This window comes from Dermacentor andersoni, chromosome 3 (genome assembly GCF_023375885.2).
Source record: "Dermacentor andersoni chromosome 3, qqDerAnde1_hic_scaffold, whole genome shotgun sequence".
Lineage (NCBI taxonomy): Eukaryota > Metazoa > Arthropoda > Arachnida > Ixodida > Ixodidae > Dermacentor > Dermacentor andersoni.
The window spans coordinates 19,961,943-19,982,381 of record NC_092816.1 but is presented as its reverse complement, the minus strand read 5'-3'; the positions used below and the strand labels follow the sequence as shown (position 1 = coordinate 19,982,381).

General features: G+C 50.7%; 1 protein-coding gene across 1 annotated transcript in view; it reads left to right on the top strand.

Annotated features, from left to right (window-relative positions):
* The first annotated feature begins 4,789 nt into the window (after positions 1-4,789).
* Positions 4,790-20,439, top strand: part of LOC126519541 (matrix metalloproteinase-2-like) — a 266,198-nt gene continuing 250,548 nt past the window's right edge. The window contains exon 1 of the mRNA XM_050168978.2: positions 4,790-5,177. Within this exon, the coding sequence (XP_050024935.1) occupies positions 5,016-5,177 (162 nt within the window). The 5' untranslated portion in view covers positions 4,790-5,015. The remainder of the gene's footprint in view (positions 5,178-20,439) is intronic.

Sequence of the window (20,439 nt, the reverse complement as noted above, 5' to 3'; positions counted from 1 at the left end):
AAGGAACTCAGTCAAATTGCCCTTCCCCTATCCTCTGACGAGGCCGACAGACGCCAAGGAAGATAGATACATGACGAGATCAGCCGCCTCACAAACGAGCCCCAGCTGTTTTCGTTGGAATGATTTGCTCGTCTCCACAGTGGCCCGGTCTGCCGCTGCGCACTCGGCGGCCGCCCAGCTAGCGGCGATAAAAAAAAGCTCCCTCTTCGGCTTTTTCCACACACGCTTGCTTTCCCTGTGTCCTAACCCCTAATCGTTGGCTGCTGCCAAAAGGCCACGGCCAGGTCGCCTCGGCAGCAGCGGAGACAAAGCAAAGCTCATAGCCCGCGGGACCGGCATCCAGCCGGGCCTCTTCCGCCGTGGCATAGGTGGTAGGGAGACACCCAGGAACGCGCGCGTTGTCCAAAACGAACTGGCCGCCGCGGCAGCGTGCGGCTCCGACTGTCGCGTACTGCGCCGCCTCTTGGAAGTTGCCGAAATAGCCGAATAGCGAAACACCATCTGCGAAGGAGCAATGCTTACAAGAGAGACACGTATATGTAGAAAAAAAAAAAGAAAGCGTTGTTCCAGCATTCAGTGGAGCGGGTACCGAAGAAGACCGAGGAGGCAGGCGAACCACGAGCCAGTAAGAGAAGACGGAGACGCGACAATCACCTCGCGAGAGATGCGGCCCCGGTCTTCAACCGCGACGGCCCATGGCGACAGCAACCAGGGCACCGCGTCTTCTCACTACCTCGGAGGTGGAGGCTTTTGTTTTTACGAAGTTCAGCCGAGAGCCTTATGGCGAGAGCCTCATGGACCTCATCGCGAAATGACCGAACTCGGTGAGCGGGCATGCCCCCCGATATGTGTTATGTTCAGGTTAGTGTGGTGCTTTAATTCTTTTCGGCCCTTCAGTAGCGTTTAGCACTGGGCAGGTTGGTACAGGTCTTAACTTGATGGTAACAGCGCCGAAGACGGGACGATGACGAGAATAGACAAAACACGGCACTGATTAGCAACCAACTTTTATTGCGTGTCGACGTCAATATATCGGGCGTTTCTACGAAGACACTTAAGCATGTAAAATATATATATATATATATAATCTGTGGCAGATAGCCCAATTCTAATTCTATAGCTAAATTGCTAAAACAGAAAACAGGCGACCAATATTTACACAACAAATCGAAATGCATAACTGACTAATTATCAAAATTCGCTGCTCAATTTCCTAATTAATTATCTTGCGGCATATATGGCAATCTACAAATTGTAGCCGGGGAGTTCTCAAGGCGGATCCATTTGAAACAAATTCTCAGGATGACACCAGTTTCGAGATATAAATTACCCAACTTTGCGAATAAATACATTGTCGGTCCAGTTACTTTCGCGCTTCAATGCATGAAAGAGCGTTTTGTTAAAAAGTAAGTGCACGTGGAACAACAGTGCATTTTTACGGCGAGTTTGATGGCGTATGTCTCCAAACTGGTGCCATCCTGGTAATACATTCAAAGTGGATACGCCTCGCTAATTCACCGGCTACAATTCATAAATTGCAATACGTGCAGCAAAGTAATTAAGTAGTTCATTAGTGACTTTCTTTAATTAATCAAATATGTGTTTTGATTCCTCGTGGATGTAATCTCCGCATCTCTGATGTCTTCAGCGACAGATGATTTATTAAAATTCCGGGTAACTTAGAAATTATCACCCCGTTTACTGACGTCGATATGTAATAAAAATTACTTGTTAGCGCCGTTGCGGGGAAAGGGGAGGGGTCTCTTCTCCTCATCGTCCTGTCTTTAAACTTCGGCCATTGCTTGATTGTTTTGAATTTCGTTTAGTTTCAGTTAAAACATACACTTTATTATGCCTTACTAAAATGTGCTGTTTCGAAAATTACATCGGCGGATAAACATGGCCATATTAACATCCGAATAAATGGCCTATTCCAGAAACAGTGTAATTCAAGATGGCGACTTGGTGGGTCGATCCTGCTGGGGGGGAGGCCGAGACACATTCTGAGAGCTCGCACTTGCATTCCTTAGAAGAGTTGTGTCTTCGCCTGAGAGGGGACTTAGGGTGCAGGAAACGACTACCGTACGACGCCTTCACACAATGCAGCATAGAGACAAATAAGGTGTCGACACACCATTCACCAACATAGTTGGAAAGAATTCGGGAAATTTGGGCGAAGGAAGAAGCTTCTCGCTTGACCTTCAGACATACGGCGACCATGTCGTGAGTTTATATGTGGTGATACCAAAGAATTTGTCTCGTAATGTAGGGAATTGGAGTGCCTGCAACTTTGAGCCTGTAGCTCGAGACGTCACACTTTTCAGGTGAGATTTAAAGCCTCGTGTCAACAGGCATTTCTTAATAGAGTCAATGGCTATCTTCAGCCTATAGCACGGAACACACGTCTTTTGTGCCTTGAACACCATACACGCATGTCAGCGTACGCGGAATGTAGAATGCATTCTTCCAAGCCAATAAGTGTGATGTTAAAAAGCGTCGAGCTCAGGGAACCTCCTTCTGAAGTCTGTTGGAAACAATGTAACGTCGTGTAGCCGTAACTTGTAAACATGTGCACTCACCTGTCAGTCAGGTAGTCAATGCAATACACATTGCTATAGGTCGGCCCACACTCTTACGAGCACAATGACTCATCAGGCACGTACCCAGAACTTTTTTTTTTTGGGGGGGGGGGGGTCAACCCAAGGTAACATTTCTATGCAAATGAGGGGCGTGTTACCTTTACTAGTATAAATGTGAATAATGCCCACCGTTCACCATCAAGACGCGTAAACCTGCAAAAAAGAACTGAAATAAGGTGTATCTCACAGGTACGCCTGTGAGATACACCTCTCCTTTACTTGACAAATAACCACATCAAATGGACGTACCAGGAAAGAAGCGCAAGAAGAACGCTGCCAATAACAAGCGACCAAGAGAAAGTGTAAAATAAAGATTTCTAGTAGCGTTTTTCGAATTACCCCTGGAAAAATTATAGAAATATATATATTTGCGGAACGATCACAGTTCTTTTGGATCCCTCGTTTGCTGCTCTACCAAGTTCAGTGCCAAAACCGACTCGTATTGTTATTTGGGAAGTTGCGTAACAATGCGTGACCGGCAGTCCCGTACAACCTCGTAGAGCGCAGGACGCTGCGGTTCTAGACGTACTGCGGAAGGTCATAAAGGCACCCACATAAGCACAGCATAGAAGTGGCTGCATCAGGCGGCTCGACTGATAACTCTAGAAGCATTATTGAAAACACACGGAATCATTCTCCACTTCCGGCGGCGTTTTCACTGCTTTCTTTTTAAATAAAAAGATGTTGATCCATAAATATTTCCACAAACAACGGTTAAATTTGTTAATTTTCAATTTTGCTTCCCGTTTGGCTGTTGCCTCGGCTCTCTCCCTTGTAGATCACTTAAGTTGTCGACTCCTTGTGACTCTTGTTTCCAGTTGGCAATTTTGCACGAAAAGTGCTGTGCAATTATGGAAAAAACCAGGCGAGGTAACGGGTGACATTCATATTTTTTATGGTTTCAACGGTTAATGCAGGGTTTAATGATGTACGCTGCTTCGTATGATTTTATTTTCCACTTTATCTTACCCATATCACAGGTATATGATTCCGAGGATCTGCCAGCGTCTCGGCGAGCCATCACTCGAGGAAACAATGAAGCAAAAGGAAAAGTTAAACACAACTGGCGTTTTCTCCGGCCGCCTACAGACCAGCTCATCACGAACTGTATCCCTGGTCTCTAGGTCAGTCTAACCAAAGAAGGCTAAACTAACAAAGAATCAGTGATGCGCGTGACCATTGCAACAGATGACAACTGAACGCATCTCGAGTTATTCGCTAGGGCACCGAATCGATGTGAACGTGAAAACTTCCCTTCACACCACAGGAGATGCCGATAACTGCCACCATCCAAAAGGAGATAAAAGGCAGCAAAATGTTAACCGCCGAAAAGCTGTCGAGTTTCAAGATTGATTTGACGGTTCTTTAGGAATTTGTGACGAGTGATGGAGTGGGGCGGGGAGGGGGGAGGGGGTGTTGCCGCTTAATTTTGTAGGGGGGGGGGGGGGGTGCTGGGTACGTGCCTGTGACTCATACACGCTCTATTACGATTTTACAGGCATGAGACAGAGTATGAGTTCTGAGTGCAGGTGAATATGAATACGAGTCAGTGCCGATCAATGTGAATAAGAACGAAAGTCAGTGATGGGGATTTTGAGTGGATGTAGTACGTCAGTATGAATGTGAGTTACTGTCGCAAGTTTGAGTGGACGTGTATTACGCGAGCGTCGGTGAGGGAGGGCGGAAGCGAGTGTGAGCTTGAGCGGGTGCGCTTAAGTGAACAAACATGGACGTGACTATAAACACAAGCGAGTATTTGGCGAGTGCACGAGTACAGGCGTGATTAGGAACGTGGGCGCCGATGAGCGTGAGTGCATATGTGTGTGAGTGAGCGCATAGCCAGCTAAAATATGAGTGAGTGAGTATGAGTATCAGCTCATTCTGCCGACCTATGCCCACTAGAACGTACCGCCGCCAATCCTTATGGATTTTAAGGCCGTCAGAATAGCTGTGCGTGCCACATTGTCAAAGGCTTGCGACCCGGGAAGACGCAAACGGGATCGAAGTTTCAAAGGGCGCGCGCGGCGTGCGCGAGCGAAGGCAGACGTCACCGTGACGTCAAGCCCCGCCCATGGCCGAAAAGCGGCGGGGCCCCGCGGCGGCGCCGGTGCCCGCAGCCGGCTGCCGCCTCCGGAGGAGAGACTCACGAGCCTCCGCCAAAGCCGGTCGCCTGGCCTTCGACGGAGAGCGCGATCGCGGGTGCCTGCAGCCGCCGCCGCCGCTGCTGGGACGATGATGTGCGCGCGGACTCGGACAACACGCGGGGAAGCGGGCTTCTCGCGCTAGGGCGAGGCATGGAGCACGCTGGCCACGGCCGCGACAGCCGCTCGAGTCGACGACAGACAAGAGGGACTCCGCGCCGCTAGACTTAGGCAAATGCAGGGTCCCGTCGGCCAGAGGAGCCCGCGGTGCGGCCCGTCAGCGGAGAGGACGCGGCAGGCCTCCTTCCAGCTGCTGCTGCTGATGTTGATGACCGTGGCGACAACGTCCGAGGCGCGACTGGCAACGGAATCATCTGTCTCGGATGCGGATGCTCTGGTGAGTGACGGCACTCTTCACAAGCTCGCGAGCGGTGGTTATTCTTGATTGCTCCCCTCTTTTCCAGTGCATGAGAATAAACTCCGCACGAATTTATGTCCGCAATCGGGGAAGTCCGGGGCAAACGGAAGTAACCTAAGTAAACTTTCCAGTCAAACTCGAGAGCGTGAAACTCGACAGCGACCGAAAGAAGAGATACTTTCGTGAAACTCGAGAATGACGTGACCTGTCAAACAGGTCGCGCACTTGCAGTTTTTCAAATGCCTGTATGTTATCTGCTGCAGAAATTAATCCTAGGCACTTGACTTCAGCATAGGTTCCTCAACCGCGTTGTCCCTCTCCGTTTTCTCTCACAGCTTCTGCACTCGAGCTGTGGACTCGTTGCGCTATCGGAACCCATCAGGTGCCTTTTCAACATACGTGAAAGTTGTTTGCTGGAAAGGGTGAAACGCTCACAGCGTCGTGCCGTTCACTCCTTCACTTCGCCGGGTCACTTTCTCTTGCGTGTAGGTGAAGTCTGCTTCCGGGGAAGTGAGCCCTGCCGGAGTTGTGCTGAACTGAAGGCATCGTAACACAAGGTAAAGCGTGCAGACACGGACATAAGAGAAGACAACCAAGAGAAGAAGTGTTGTCTGGTTCTTTTCTCTTGTGTCCGTGTCTGCACGCCTTACCTTCCGTCACGATGAATGCCTACCAATCAGCTCAACTCTCTGTGGTTATAAGAGTTCAAGACAGTTGACCTTCAAATATTAGCGATGCTCATACGAACTGCGTTGCAGTCAACATTCTACTCTCCAGATAAGTGCGCACGGCTGCTCTGGCGCCAATAACGTGCATGCACAGGATTTTGTCGTGTGACAACATGTCATCAAATGCGAACGACGCACCTTGTTTATTGCATACTGCTACAAGTGTACGGAAAGGCCTTTAGCATTGGGACAGGAACAATCTAGCTGCATGATCATATTTCGTTTACAGGGGACAACAAGATAATATAGATGACGGTCACCTGCTTCTCGGTGTTTTCTTGTTTCCTTTGTTCGAAGTAATTTGTTTTGTCGCTGCATAACTTGCACGATCAACGAATGGGACAGTAACGGTTTGATTCGGTTTGTAGAGCTGCCTATCCGTTGTTCTCCATATCGTCGCAAGCCAGAGATTCCGCTAACATCCTTTGTAATGCGAGAGATGATCTGTTTCGCGGATTGATGGGCTATGGACGGTGCGCAGACGCATCGCGGATGGTTTGGCGATGACGCAGACCGCTTCAAGTCGGTGATTGGAGGAGTGCGCCCAGCAGCCTGGCACGGGCCCGGCAACCTTTACGCCCACTTGTGTTTCCAAACGGAGCCATTTAATGGACGTTCGTCCGGACACTGATGCATAGGCGTCATAACACCAAACCTCGTGCATTCTCTCTCGCACTATAATCAGTGTAGCGCTACGGAGCCAACAGCTCTAGGTTTAGTCGATCCCTTGTCAAATCAACGCATATATTCGCTAATGCGAACGAGTGTGACTGGACTGCGCACGGATACTCGACAATCACGATAGATAGGTGAGGTTAGATGTCCACCAATTGTAGACTGTTTGCAGAAATACTCAGTGCGTTAAGATTTAAGCACGGAATATCCTCACAGTGATACGATCAACGGTCACCGCAACCAACGTCGAAATTGCGAGTGTGACGGTTCTTTCGATATTAAATTGCGCGTTTGTGCGCGGTGTTAAATTACGGATACCGACAGTCGCGAAGTTTTTCGTTGAGGAACTGCAATAATTTCGCTCGGAGTCACATTTCGTTATATCCTGTTTTCAAGGCCGCTATTTCTCTAGACTTTCTAGAAGCGTAGGCGCGCACGGGAGACGCGTACGGCCGTCTTCAATTCTGACTTCGCGCTCCAACAGCAGCACAGATTCCGATGACAGCTTTTCGTCACCGGAGAGCGATTTCTCGCTGGTTGCACGGGAACGCGCTTCGACGCGTCCACTTTTGTTTGTTCTGCTCGCTTTCGTGACACCACGCGCGCCGCACGCACATCTCCATTTGACGCTGCACCGCGCACACCGCGGCGACGCATCCCCTGTACTAACATACGCCGCTTGGTGCACGTACAAGTCTAGCCGGCAGAGTCTTCCCTCGCCACATTCAAAAAAAAAAAAAAAGAAGAAGAAGAAGAAAACGCGGGCATCCCGCTGCAGTGTGAGTCGCTGCAGTGTGAGTTCCGTTGCTCACTATACCGAGAGCCGCGGAAGGGCGCGGACCGTTTTCCAGAGCGAAGTTGCACAAACTTCCTGCGCCGGTTGTTGTTGTTGTTGTTAAAAACTTTATTTAAACAGAGGTGTTCGGGCCACGTAGGCCCCTGGGCCCCCGCACGACCGTAGTCCACTCAAGTGTTTATGTTCCGTAGGTCCATAACACTGGCAGCCCGGCTGGTCGCGATGTTTTGCGTTGCCGGGTCCTCAGAGCGGAGCACGGTCTCCCAGTCCTCCCACGATGTCAGGTGCTCCAGGCCCCGCGGGAGAGGGTCCGCCGGGCAAAGGGAGAGGATGTGGATGGCGGATGCGAACGGTTCGGGACAGAGGGCGCAGGCGGGCGTGGGGAAAGAGGGATGGTAATGGGATAGGGTGACAGGGGAGGGGAGTGTGTGGGTCTGGAGTCGCCTCCACAGTGTCGCATGCCTGTTGTCTAGGGATGGGTTAGGTGGGGGGTAGATCTGACGTGCTGCTCTATAAGCCTGCGTCAGATCGCTGAAAGAGTGCATGCGCTCCTTCGTGAATCCGGGATCGGAGGCCACCTGAGCCCGGTTAATAGAACCTCGGGCTAAAAGGTTGGCAGCCTCGTTTCCGGGATTCCCGGAGTGCGCAGGCACCCATATCAGCTCCACATGGCGGGGTGGAGGTGCAACGGGCGAGTCCAGTATGCAAAAAGCAGGAACATGGACTCGGCCTCGTGCAAAATTTAGTATAGCTGTTTTTGAATCTGTTATTATGTACCGGGCTTCCGTATGGGTGATGGCAATGGCAATGGCAGCTTCCTCTGCAGCTTCTGGGGAAGTGTGTGCGGGTAGGGGTAGTGTGATGAGTGGGGAGAGGGAGGAGTCCACCACGGCGGCAACCGCTTGCTCTCCCATGCATGCGGCGTCCACCCATACGGCGTCCGGTTCGGGGCCGTAATAGCGATGGAGCGCCTTAGCTCGAGCTCGGCGGCGCGCCTCGTGGTGTTGTGGATGCATGTTCCTCGGGAGCGGTTTAATAAGCAGCTCCCGGTGGATGTGGCGTGGGGTGGCGAGTTGTGTAGGGTCGTTGGCCGGTATCCGGATCCCGAGGGAGTCCAGGATGTGCCGCCCAGTGAATGTTCGTGTCAGGCGAGTGTATTGCGCCATCCGGTGGGCTTCTACAAGTTCCCCGATAGTGTTGTGGAGGCCCAGGCCGAGTAGTCTGTCTGTGGGTGTATTAATGGGTAGTTTTAATGCTACTTTGTACGCCTTGCGTATTAATGCATCTAGGGCATTAGTATCGTGTCGGGATAAGTGTAAATATGGGGTTGTGTAAAGCACACGGCTGAGGACGAAGGCATGGATGAGGCGACATAGGTCGCGCTCCTTCATGCCTCTGTGGTGGGCTGAAACCCGGCGAATGAGGTGCGAGATCGCACCTGCAATCTGCTTGAGTTTCTTCAGGGTGGTGGTGTTTTTACCGTCACTCTGGATATGGAGTCCCAGTACTCGGAGGGTTTCAACCTCCGGCACTGGGCGTCCGTCCAGCTCGATCGTGATGGGGGAGCATGGGGAGCAGCGATTACGAGGTCTGATGAGTAGTAGTTCGGATTTTTCTGGGGAGCAAGAAAGACCGATACTGGCAGCATAATTTTGGGTCAGGGTGGCTGCAGATTGGAGAGTATCCTCTATGCCGCCGTCACTGCCGTGGGTAGTCCACAGCGTGATGTCGTCGGCATAGAGGGTGTGTTTAAGATGGGGTATGATTGCCAATTGTCGGGCCAGGGGGATTAGGGTGATATTAAATAGAAAGGGGGACAGGACGGACCCTTGCGGTGTGCCAACACTCCGCAAAGTAAAAGAGAGGGAGGTGAGTGGGCCAAAGTGTATCTGAGCAGTGCGGTCGGTCAGGAATGCTTGAATGTAGGTGTAGGTACGTGCACCCACATTCAGTGGCGAGAGGGCAGTCATGATCGCATGGTGTTCTACGCGATCAAAGGCTTTGGAGAGGTCCAAAGCCAAGACTGCCTTTGTGTGACCCGGGATAAGGGGGTCGAAAATGTCGTGCGTAAGTTGTAGCATGGCATCCTGCGCGGATAAATGGGGGCGGAAGCCCACCATGCTGTGAGGGTAAAGGTCGTTTTCCGCCATGTGTTGTGTGAGTCTCGATAACACTACATGCTCGAAAAGCTTTCCGAGGCATGAGGTTAGCGAGATCGGGCGAAGGTTTTGGAGTGTAAGTGGTTTGTTGGGTTTGGGTATGAAAATAACCTTCGCATGACGCCAGGACTGGGGGAGGGTGCCCTCCCTCCAACACTGGTTGAAGTAGTCCGTAATCTGTGTGATGGATTGATCATCCAGATTACGAAGCATAGATTTGGTTACCTGGTCGGCGCCAGGTGCGGAGCTGGTACGGAGAGTCAGGAGGGCCGCTCTGACTTCCGTCTCCGTTATGTCCGTGTCGAGTGTGGGGTTGGGCTGCCCTGTGTAGGGAGGTAAGCGAGTCGGTATGCCTGGGGAGGTGTAGGTTTTCTGAAGTGTATCTATGAGGCTGTCAGGGTTGTCCATGTGTGCGTGGACGAGTCTTGTTACATGGTGTTGTGTTGCTGTTTTTGTCTGCGTCGGGTCTATAAGGTGGCGGAGGAGTTGCCAGGCCCGCTTGGTGGACAGGTTCCCAGCAATGCCGTCGCATATCTGGCCCCAGTTGGACCGGCAAAGCTCCTCAGAATGTTGTTGGATGTGGGTTTGCAGCGCGGCCAGCCGCTTTTTAAGTGTCCTGTTTAGCTTATTCCTCTTCCACCGTTCTAGGAGGCTGTGATAGGCCTCCCAGAGGTGGGCCAGTCGGGTGTCTAATGTAGGGGTTTCGGTAGGGGTTTCAATGAGTTTTGTGTTGCATTGGACGTCATCCTGGAGTGATTTCACCCAGGTGTCGATATCGGAAATAGGGGTGTCAGAGCGGGCCGCCCGAGTGGTGCGGAGAGAGTCCCAGTTTATGAGTTTGTGTGTCATGTAAGTGTGACGGGGTTGTTTGTATGGGACAGTGACCTGTATAATGTAATGATCGCTGCCTAGTGTGTATTGTGTTCTGGTCCAGGTGACGCCTCGGAGGGAGTGGGTCAGCACCAGGTCCGGGCTGGTGTCCATGCTGACGCTATTTCCGATCCGAGTGGGCGTCAGGAAGTTGTTGTGTACGGTGAGGTGGAGGTTCTGGAGGAGCAGCCAGAGCCTGCGACCTCGGTGTGTTGTTGTTTTGTATCCCCAGTCTGTATGTTGACTGTTGAAGTCTCCGCCGACTAACAGGGGGTGCTTTCCTGCCAGCCGGTGCACCGATCGAAGTAGGGACTCCAGAGACGCCATCGGGTGTGATGGGAGGTGATAAATGTTGACAATAAATATGGATGGTAACGTGTGTTTATGGTGTATGATTTCAGTGATCACGCAGGGCGTCTCTGAAGTGATATGGTGTACCCTGTGAGTGATGCTACGGTGTATGAGTGTGGACGCCCTGGGCTTGTCTGTGGCGTCCGAATGTACTGAGGTGTAGCTGGGAAGTGTTGCGCAATGTGCAGCGTCTTGGAGTAAAAGTATTTGGGGCTGAGGAGTGAGTGTGGGAAGTAAAAGCTGCAGAGGTGCACGCTTGCCCCGGAAGCCACGGCAATTCCAAGTTAGAATTTGTAGGTAATTATTTCCCCGCGCCGCCATACTGGAGCGTGGGGGGGCGGAGAGGGGGGGTTAGTTGCGTGTCCATTGGAATGTGTTGGACAGGAGGGGTGAATTGTGTAGGCTGAAGGGTGGGTTGCGAGGGTATGGAAGGACGCATTTGTGTGAAGCGGTGTTCTATGTTTTCGAGCATCTTGTTAAGCATAACATCCATGCGGTGCTCTAATTTCTCCGTGAGGGTTTCTACGAGGTGAGTGAGTTTAGTCTCGAGGCGTGTTTCGAGTTCTTGTAGTTTACGATCGAATTTAGCCTCAAGCGCTGCGAGTTTGGCATCTATGTCTGTCAACTGAGGGGGTGGTATTTCCTGTGCGGTTCGCTGTTTTTTCGTGGGAGGTGTGCTGGGAGATTCCTTCTCGGTGGGTGGAGTGGAGTTAGGGAGGCCTGATTGTGTCGGAGGTTGGGCATGGACGAGGGAAGCAAGGCGACTTACCTCTTCCCTGAGGGCCTGGAGCTCCCGTTCCTGTTGCAGCGCTTCGGGAGTCTGGGTGAGCGGGGGGTTATGTCTTCCGGCGACCAGGTCGGCCCATGTGAGATGTCGAGCGTCCGAAGAGCGAGAAGCTGTGCTGCCGGAGCGTCGACGCGGGCTGGGACTGAATCGATGGTGTTGTTGATGTTCTGTCTTCTTTTGAGTGGATCGCGGCTGGCGTGTAGTAGGACTTCTTCGATTTGCTTTGCATCCACTTGTTCCGGTCATGTGTCCTCCACCGCAGAGAATGCATTGTGGAGCGCAGGTTGGGGGGTCCACTCTTTCATGAGTTTCGCCACATCTTGGGCATCGATGGGAGCGGGGCAGGGTACATACATCTGCTCGATGTCCTGGCTTTCTGCAGTTCGCACAGGCGTCGATGTGTCCCCGGTAGACCGTGCATAGGTGGACACCGCCGCCGTAGATGATTTTCCTCGGAACTGGTCCGTAGGCAAAGGTGATAAGGATTGAGCGTGTTTTCCCCATACGTCGGGCATCAATGATGGGGACTTCGGAATTTCGGGCCTGAAGGTCTGTGATGACCTCGCTGGGGGTTTCATCCCAAAATGCGTTCGTGATCACTCCGCGCACCGCCCCGGCTGGTGGGGCGATGTAGGCTGTGATAGCATATTTTCGGTCGCGTAGTGTAATTTCCTTGAGATTGACGAGCTTGAGGGCGGTCTCTTGGCACGTGGTGGCGATGGTGCATGTGTTGTTGGTGGGATGAACTCGGATCTGGATGTCTTGTTGGCCTTGTAGCTGCGCTGCCTGCGTGATTGTGGCGAGTAGCGGGCGCGGTGGGATGTCGAGAAGCGCGAGCCCTCCCTGCGATCGGTAGACAACCTTGTAAGCGTCGGCAGGCAACGGCGCGAGTTGGCGACCTTTGAACGCTGCTGCTCTCGCAGCGCGCAGCTGTTCTTGGCGAGGCTGGAACGCGGGCGGCGATGGCGTCGTGGCGTTTGCGTTCTGTGGCGTCCCCATGCTGGATCCTGGGCATGCGGGAGACGATTTGGAGGCTCCGGTCGTGTTCCGACGGGACGCGTGCATGGACAGGACATGCTTCCAGTCCCGGGGGTTGTATTCGGACGGGTTCAAGTCCTCTGCAGACACTGTGACCTGCATGCTTGCTGCGTTGATTGAGGTAGGCAGTGGAGTTCCACAGCGGGTTCGCTGACCGCTGAACAGGTCTGTGTGCCTGGTGTAGTCGTGCGCACTCGAGATAGCAGCGACCGGCAGTTTTCGCCGTCGCGGCGGCCGAGCGTCTCGCCGGAGCTGGGGAGCCGGAGTCACCGGGGTTTCGAGGCGAGCCGTGCCGCTCGCGGTGCCTCGGGGGCCCCCGGCTGGGGGCGGCGGTTCGGGCCGAAGTGCGTGCCGTGGAGCAGTGTTTAGGCACGTCTGACCTCGACAAGCGCGCGTGGCGTTCTCCCTGCGCCGGACTTCTGCGTGTCTTCCGCGAAGCGTCGGCGGTGTCTCGCCGATGCGCGCGCCCTTCTATAATGCATGGGTGAGAAAACGACCTTCTACGGCCGGAAGAGAAAGAGCAGGCGATTATGGCGGCCGTTTAGACCGTCTCTTCTTGCCGCTCCATTGGTTTTGCTCAGCTGCAGCAAAAGGCGTGTGCGAACGAATGAAGCCCCATCGCCGTGGGTGTACTACACGCCGACCTGTTCTGACAGGGCAGCTTAAATGGGCCGCGAAGCGACCCTTTGTCAAAGCTGCGGTTTCTTCGTTTTCGCGAGCCGGACTCGCGGGTGCCAGGCTCGAGAGGCCATAATTTTTAAAGCGGAGTAGAAGGCCGACGCGGAAGCACACAGACTCCGATGCCTGCGTTATCTGTGTGTTATCTTTATGCTTTGACGTCCTCCTGCGCCCTTTCGAAATTATTTGAAAAATTATATTTGAACAAGCTAGGCCAAACAAGCATTCTCCAGAAGTAGCCACACACTGCTCAAAAGTATCCAAACAGTAACGAGCCGGTGCCACAGGGGGGTCCGGGAAAAGGGCCAATATGAGAGAAAGGCAAGGTAGGTGCACGAGGGTTAACTATAATAGCGCTCGGTTGCTAGCCAGTGTCAGGACTAAGCTGAAGCTAAATGACAAGTATACATGTAGCTCCAAGACAAGTTGACTTAATCTGACGGCGAAGAAACTTAGGTAGTGCCTTTTAACATAACACTGAACGCAAAAAAAAAGAAGAAAAAAGAAGACGAATGAAAAATAAAAAAGGGGGTGGAGGGAAGAAAGTTGCATTGTTGTAGACGTCTGTTGTTACTGCGCAAAACGGAGATGTTTATGCGCAATCTAAAATTGTTTAGAATTTTATAAACAACTGGGATGGCTCAAATTGAAATAAGAAGTAACCGGCAGCAAACGACCAAGAACGTTTGTGGCTAGGAGGCTTCATTGGCGATACTTGCAATGCTTGTTGAATGATCGCGAAGTTGGATTTCATAGCAACGTTGAATGCGTGGGCGCAAGCCCGGCGTGGCATGTCGAACGCCACCGATACACTGATATACCGGGTGTCCCAGCTAACTTGAACCAAGGGTTTAAAAATGAAATATTGGGGTCAGGAGAGTGAAACTACCTGCATATTGGTGACAGGCATTTGGCGCACCACAGGAAATTTTTTGTATTGCAATTACTTAACTAGTAATTAAAATAATTTTTTTAAAATTTTTAATATTGACTTTAGACACTAAGTGTGATTCGCAAAGTTGGAGAGCACTTTCAGAAACCCCCATTCCATTATTCGCCATAAAGAAAACCTTACGTGTACCTCTTTTTTCGAGCTCGAAAGAAAGCCCGCGAAATACAAAAAAAACCACGTGACGAGCGCATTCGCGCGCCGCGATCGTGCTGCTCTCAACCGTGCTTTCAGTGAACGAAATCAGCTCCGGTATTCATTCGGCGGCCCCGTTTCAGAGGCAGGCCGATATCTTGGTGGTGGTTTCTTCGGCCGTGTCAGCCAGTTCGCGCGTGACGGTGTAAATTGCAGCGAGTGCGCTGCGCTTTGCAGTCGCGATAAAGACTGCCAAGCTCGAAGTTTTCAAATGAGAGGAGTTTTATTTGCCAGTTGCAAAGAAAATAAAAGTGGCGGTTTATGGCTTGGCTGTGCGGCGATGACAGCCGTGGCATGCGGTTGTCCTGACTCCATTTCATTTCGGTTTCTTACCAATTATAAAAAGTGCTCGAATAGGTCACCTTGTGCGACGATACAGCTATGGCATCTTGTAACCAAATCAGCCGTTGCATTTCGTATGACAGCCTCAGGCATGTTTAAACAGACTTCCGTTATTTTGTCTTTAAGGTCTTGCGGTGTGGAAGTTGGTGTGCTGTACACCTTGTCCTTGATATGACCCCACAAAAAGTAGTCCAGAGGTGTCATATCAGGAGACCTGGCTGGCCAGTTCACGGGACCTAGTCGTCCTATCCATTTCTGCGGGAACGCTGCGTCGAGCCAGGTCCGAGCCTTGGCGCTGCTGTGCGCGGGGGCGCCATCGTGTTGAAACCACACATTTGTGGCCCTGGCGAGCGGTAGATCCGAAAGGAAGTCGTCAACGGGTCCTCTGAGGATATCATTGGTGTAGCGATCTGCTGTCAGCGTCTGGTCGAAAAACACAGGCCCGATCAAACTACCGTCGAAAAGTCCACACCAAACACTAAATGACCACTGGTACTGGTGCTGCGTCTGTAAAACCCAGTAGGGATTTGAATCGCTCCAGTAATGAGCATTGTGCAGGTTCACCTGTGAATTGCGCGAAAAACTAGCTTCGTCACTCCATATCACTTTGTTCAAAAAATCCGGGTCGTCCTGCATCTTTATCAGAATCCAATTAGCAAAATCGGTCCTGTTTTGGAAGTCCCGTGGCAACAGATTTTGATGAAGCTGTACGTGGTACGGATGCAGGCGGTGTTTGCGCAGTATTCGCCAAACTGATGACCTGGAGACTCCGGTATCCTCGCTCACGCTGCGCACGCTTGCTTGGGGTTCCAGAGCGAACAGCGATAAAATATGCGTCTCGAAGTCCTCGTCAAAAACAGGTGCTCTGTGTCGTGTGGACGTAAAACTGCCCATCCGTCGCAGCGTCTCGAAGGCACGCAGGATCGTTACTGAACTTGGCCGCCTGCCTGGGTGCCATTGTTGCATAAGGTCTGCAGCGCGCCTTCTGTTCCCATGACATGCACCTAGAGCCAGAACCATGTCTGCTTTCTCTTCATTTGTAAACGGCATGTCTGCAGTGCTAGTAATCACTACACCAAAGATTCAGTCTCGCATGAGAGTGGCATAAGAAGAGCACACGACAAACTGTGCTTCACCGCTGCTTCCAGCTTTCAAAATCCTCATTAGGAAACTGCAACACACAGCCGCCAACACCTCGCGGCGAAACATTATTCCCTGTATTTCTCTTTTGCTTCTGAGTGACAAAGCAGACTCGCCATCTCAGTATCTTATCAGATTGGGACTAAGTCGTCGTCGCCGGGTGCCAACTAGCTGACGCGGACGAAAAACCCCCGCCAAGATATCGGCCTGCCGCTGCAATGGGGCCGTCGAATAAAGGCCGGAGCTGATTTCGTTCACTGAAAGCACGGTTGAGAGCAGCACGATCGCGACGCGCAAATGTGCTCGTCACGTGATTTTTTTTGTATTTCGCGGGCTTTCTTTCGAGCTCGGAAAAAGAGGTACACGTAAGGTTTTCTTTATGGCGAATAATGGAATGCGGGTTTCTGAAAGTGCTCTCCAACTTTGCGAATCACATTTAGTGTCTAAAGTCAATATTAAAAAATTTAAAAAAATTATCTTAATTACTAGTTAAGTAATTGCGATACAAAAAATTTCCCGTGGTGCGCCAAATGCCTATCACCAATATGCAGTTAGTTTCACTCTCCTGACTCCAATATTTCATTTTTAAACCCTTGGTTCAAGTTAGCTGGGACACCCGGTACATGTGATACTTTTGCGCAACCATGCTGCGTCTCTCCCTAAATTGTATAACTGATGCCCTCGGGGATGCGCACTGTTCTTCAGGCGCAAGAAAACCTGCCGGTTATAGCGGCTCCAGCGACGCATTAGAAGCCATTCTGACGTAACAGTCGCGACTAAATAGTGTGAATGGTTAAAAATAAAAATAACGTAATTGTACGCGGTAAGCAGGAACCTTTTAGGAAAATATAAAGGAGCGATCTTCCGTCGACGTATGCCGAGTTGAATTACCTTGCAGAAAAGTATGAAAGCCAAAAGGCAATACGCAGGCACGAAGCGAAGGTTGCTTATCCCTTCGCGAAATGGCGGTGCTCCCCGTCAGCCACCACGGCCGCGCCATCGTTGAGGCAGCTCCTCGTGATGGCAGGCATAACTCGTGCGAAAAGACAGAACTACAAAATTTAAGCGAAACTCGTGACGTTTACTTTTCTTTTTATGTACGTACCCACGTATAGCGCTGGTGAACAGAATTCAAAACGCAGCGACTCGTATAAAGGTCACATGTATTATTCTTCGGCGTAATTTGTTTTCCAAACGCCCCGTCGCCGCGGCTCCCGTGCAAACACCGCCAGTGTGCACCCGGTACACAGCCAGAACAAACTGAAACAAAGCCTTTATTGTGCTTGCACACTTCTTTCACGCGCCTCGCTGTGCGAGCTCTGCACACTTAATCTCGGCTCGCGTCGCACGGAATGAGGCGCGTTATATTTACCCGGTTGTTCGAGGTGCGCGCAACAGCAACGCGGCGGACGCGACGCTTGCTTTATGTTCGCAAACGCCGCACTAAAGGTGTGTCGCAGAGCGGACGAGCTTGTTTTATTAGGTTATTCATTTTTACGTCGTCGGCGATTCATGTGCGTCTCGTTTACCAAATGACGTCGAGTGGAAGCACGCTATACGAAGGTTATTGCGACGCGTTTACTGACGAGGACTAAATGCTTCGCACGGGGATCGTCGCCTGACACAATAAATAATTCGGTAGAGCAGGATGTGCCTGTTTGCAAGTGCCGAAGCAGGACATCCGAGGTATACGAAGAATCGGTGCAGCCGCTGAATCACGCCGTACGCGTAAAGAGAGCGAGAGAGGAAGATAGAGAGATATATAATGGGTTTGAAACGCGAGAGCTTAAGAAGAACCTGTTCCGGTTTGAAGCCGTGCATAGCGGGAAGGAGATAACAGAAGACAGGCGAGGCATAGAAGAGAAGCAAGATAAATATTGGGTGTGTGAGCGAAAATGGCGGTCACCGCAGCTCATCACTCGCGTCAGGGGACATAAAAAACAAAAATCGAGGAGATACACGCAGCTCAGCCGTCGTAGGCAAATGAGATCACTTAAGCCAGTTTCACTTAAGTTCTTTCACCTCGTTGTCGGCTCGGGGCACGGCACCACCGTGGCACGGAAAGGGCTGTTGCGTGCTTCTCAGAAGGCGATCACGGGTGGAGGCTTCTCTGGGCAACGACAGCAAGTGGACAACGAAGAGTTGTTCGCTGTTGAAGTCCAACGAGGACGCAGAAAGTTTCACCTGCAAGTTAAGTTAAGTTAACTTAACTAACTTTCACCTGCAAGGGCAGCTAAGTCCTCGCTCCGGCTCGGATCACGGAGACGCACAGAGCAGTGACGAGGCAAAACGCAGTACGTGGAATCAAAATGAAGAACGCCAAGTTCGTGGTTCGTAAGATCGTGCATCTCGTTGGCATTGCCTATTGCCTTGGCATTGCCTTATTGCCTTGCTGGCTGTCGAGCTTAGCCGGTGGCCGTTCCTACGACGCGTTCTTGTGCTCGAAAAAATCGCGAGATTTACCATCCGAAAACAGCGTACGGGCTATAAAAGACGCCGTAGTGGTGAATTACATCCTACAAGCTGGGAATCCTTGATATGCATCCAAAGCTGGATATACAGTGGCCTTTTTGAATTTCGCCCCCAGTGACTTACTTGACCTCGGTCAAAAGTAACATAACGTTGACGCAGCGGCCGGATATCGAACCTTCGATCTTGTGCTCAGCAGCGGAACGCCATAGCCGCTGAGCCAACGCGGCTGTTTTCACGTGCGAGCTGCTTTGTGAATGCAGGCCCCGGAAAAGATGTCTTCGGAGTCGGAGTGCTCTGTTGCCTTTCACTTTCAGCGCTGCGCGGACGTTGTTCATGCATCACTGAAGGACAGTGCATTTTGGATACAAAGACCACACGCAGGCATCATTCTCATTTTTGCTTATGGCTGTTGCGAGACGCACCCATAATGGTAATAGGCTAATTTCGGGCCTACTCATTATATTGACTAAAATTCTGACTAAAAAGTTTGTGAAAGTGGACTACCGAAAAGCCGGCTATTTCATCATCATCAATAACAAACACGCATTGAAAAAGTAAGTAGGATAAAATGAATTTTAAAGAAAGGAAATTGAAGCTATTATCGCAAATTATTTTTAAAATGTGATAGGGTTGACAGTGACATGTCACCCTATCGCATAGTGGCGTAAGTGCTTCTATGCTTCTAACAAACAAGCCAAACCAAACCAAAACAAACATCAGAGTGCTAAATTTCCTGCGGCGAGTTCCCCCTTTCCCTTCCCCCAGACTAAGGTAGCCAACCAGATGCTTTCCTGGTTAACACCCCTGCCTTTTCTCTTTCTTTTCTTCTCCTCCTCCTTCACCAAGCTCACAGCATGAGCGCTATTTTACACCACTGGCGGGCAACACCGATTGGCCTAGCCAAGCGGCGACTACCCGTACACTTCCTTGAATTCGTAATTTATTCCGAGACCCGCACACCCCACCCTAAAATTCCTGTCCTCGATACGCGGGGGCCGAGGAAAATTGTTTTCATGCTGCTTGGATATCACAGTGCATTAAACTGAGATGATCAGCGTAGTGTTTGTTCATGGAAGCACATCATTATGTATTTTGGGACACGTGAATTAGCTCCGAGAAAACCTTTTATCACGACTCCCAAGTTCCGTAAGCTGCCCCGGTCGATATGACGTTGTCCGGCGGGCTTTCCAGTGATGTCATCGGGAACAATCGGTGGTTGCTACTTATGGTTTCTTTCTTTCTTTCTTTCTTTCTTTCTTTCTTTCTTTCTTTCTTTCTTCGGTAGTCAGTTGATAAATAAGTGCGCAGCCGCGCCTTCAGCATCAGTGATAGCTTTGGTGACATCAGTGCATCGACCGCCTTCACGCTCAAACGGCCACTCGAAAGCGATGCCAGTGACGACGAGGAAGAGACGAAGAAGTGGGTGGGCAACGACGATCTTGATTCGTATCTCCGTCTCCCTGCTCATACATTGCCCGCAGCGTCTCGGAATACACTTACAAATTTAATATATATATATATATATATATATATATATATATATATATATATATATATATATATATATATATATATATATATATATATATTTCTGTTTACTACGAAGCACAGAAAGTAACTTGTTTATGTGAGGCTTCTGATCGACACATGGAGACTCGTCCCTGGATATCAGTTGGCAGAGGTTTGCAGAAGATGACGTCAATGCTCCCTGTCTTGATTTCTTGTTTGTTGAGATAGCTTTTATTTTCGTGGATGAGCCAAGAAGAAAACAGCACAGACTTTCTTCGTTGCTCTTGCTCAATTTTATTCTTGAGCTGTAAATTCAAGGCAGCCACAGGCACGCTCAGCTGTTGTATATGGTGCGGCAAGTAAGGAGCAGGCTACATCGGTTTCAGGTGTATAACAGAAACTTAAGCCTTGCCGCGTAATGTAGCATGACGACTATTTTCCTCGCAAAAGATATTTCAAAATGTGTACAACATATCATTTTTTTTTGTAAACAGCATTGTTGCGGTTGTTTTTGTCCGTTGTTCGGCAGAAGAGTTTAATATTGTCGACGTA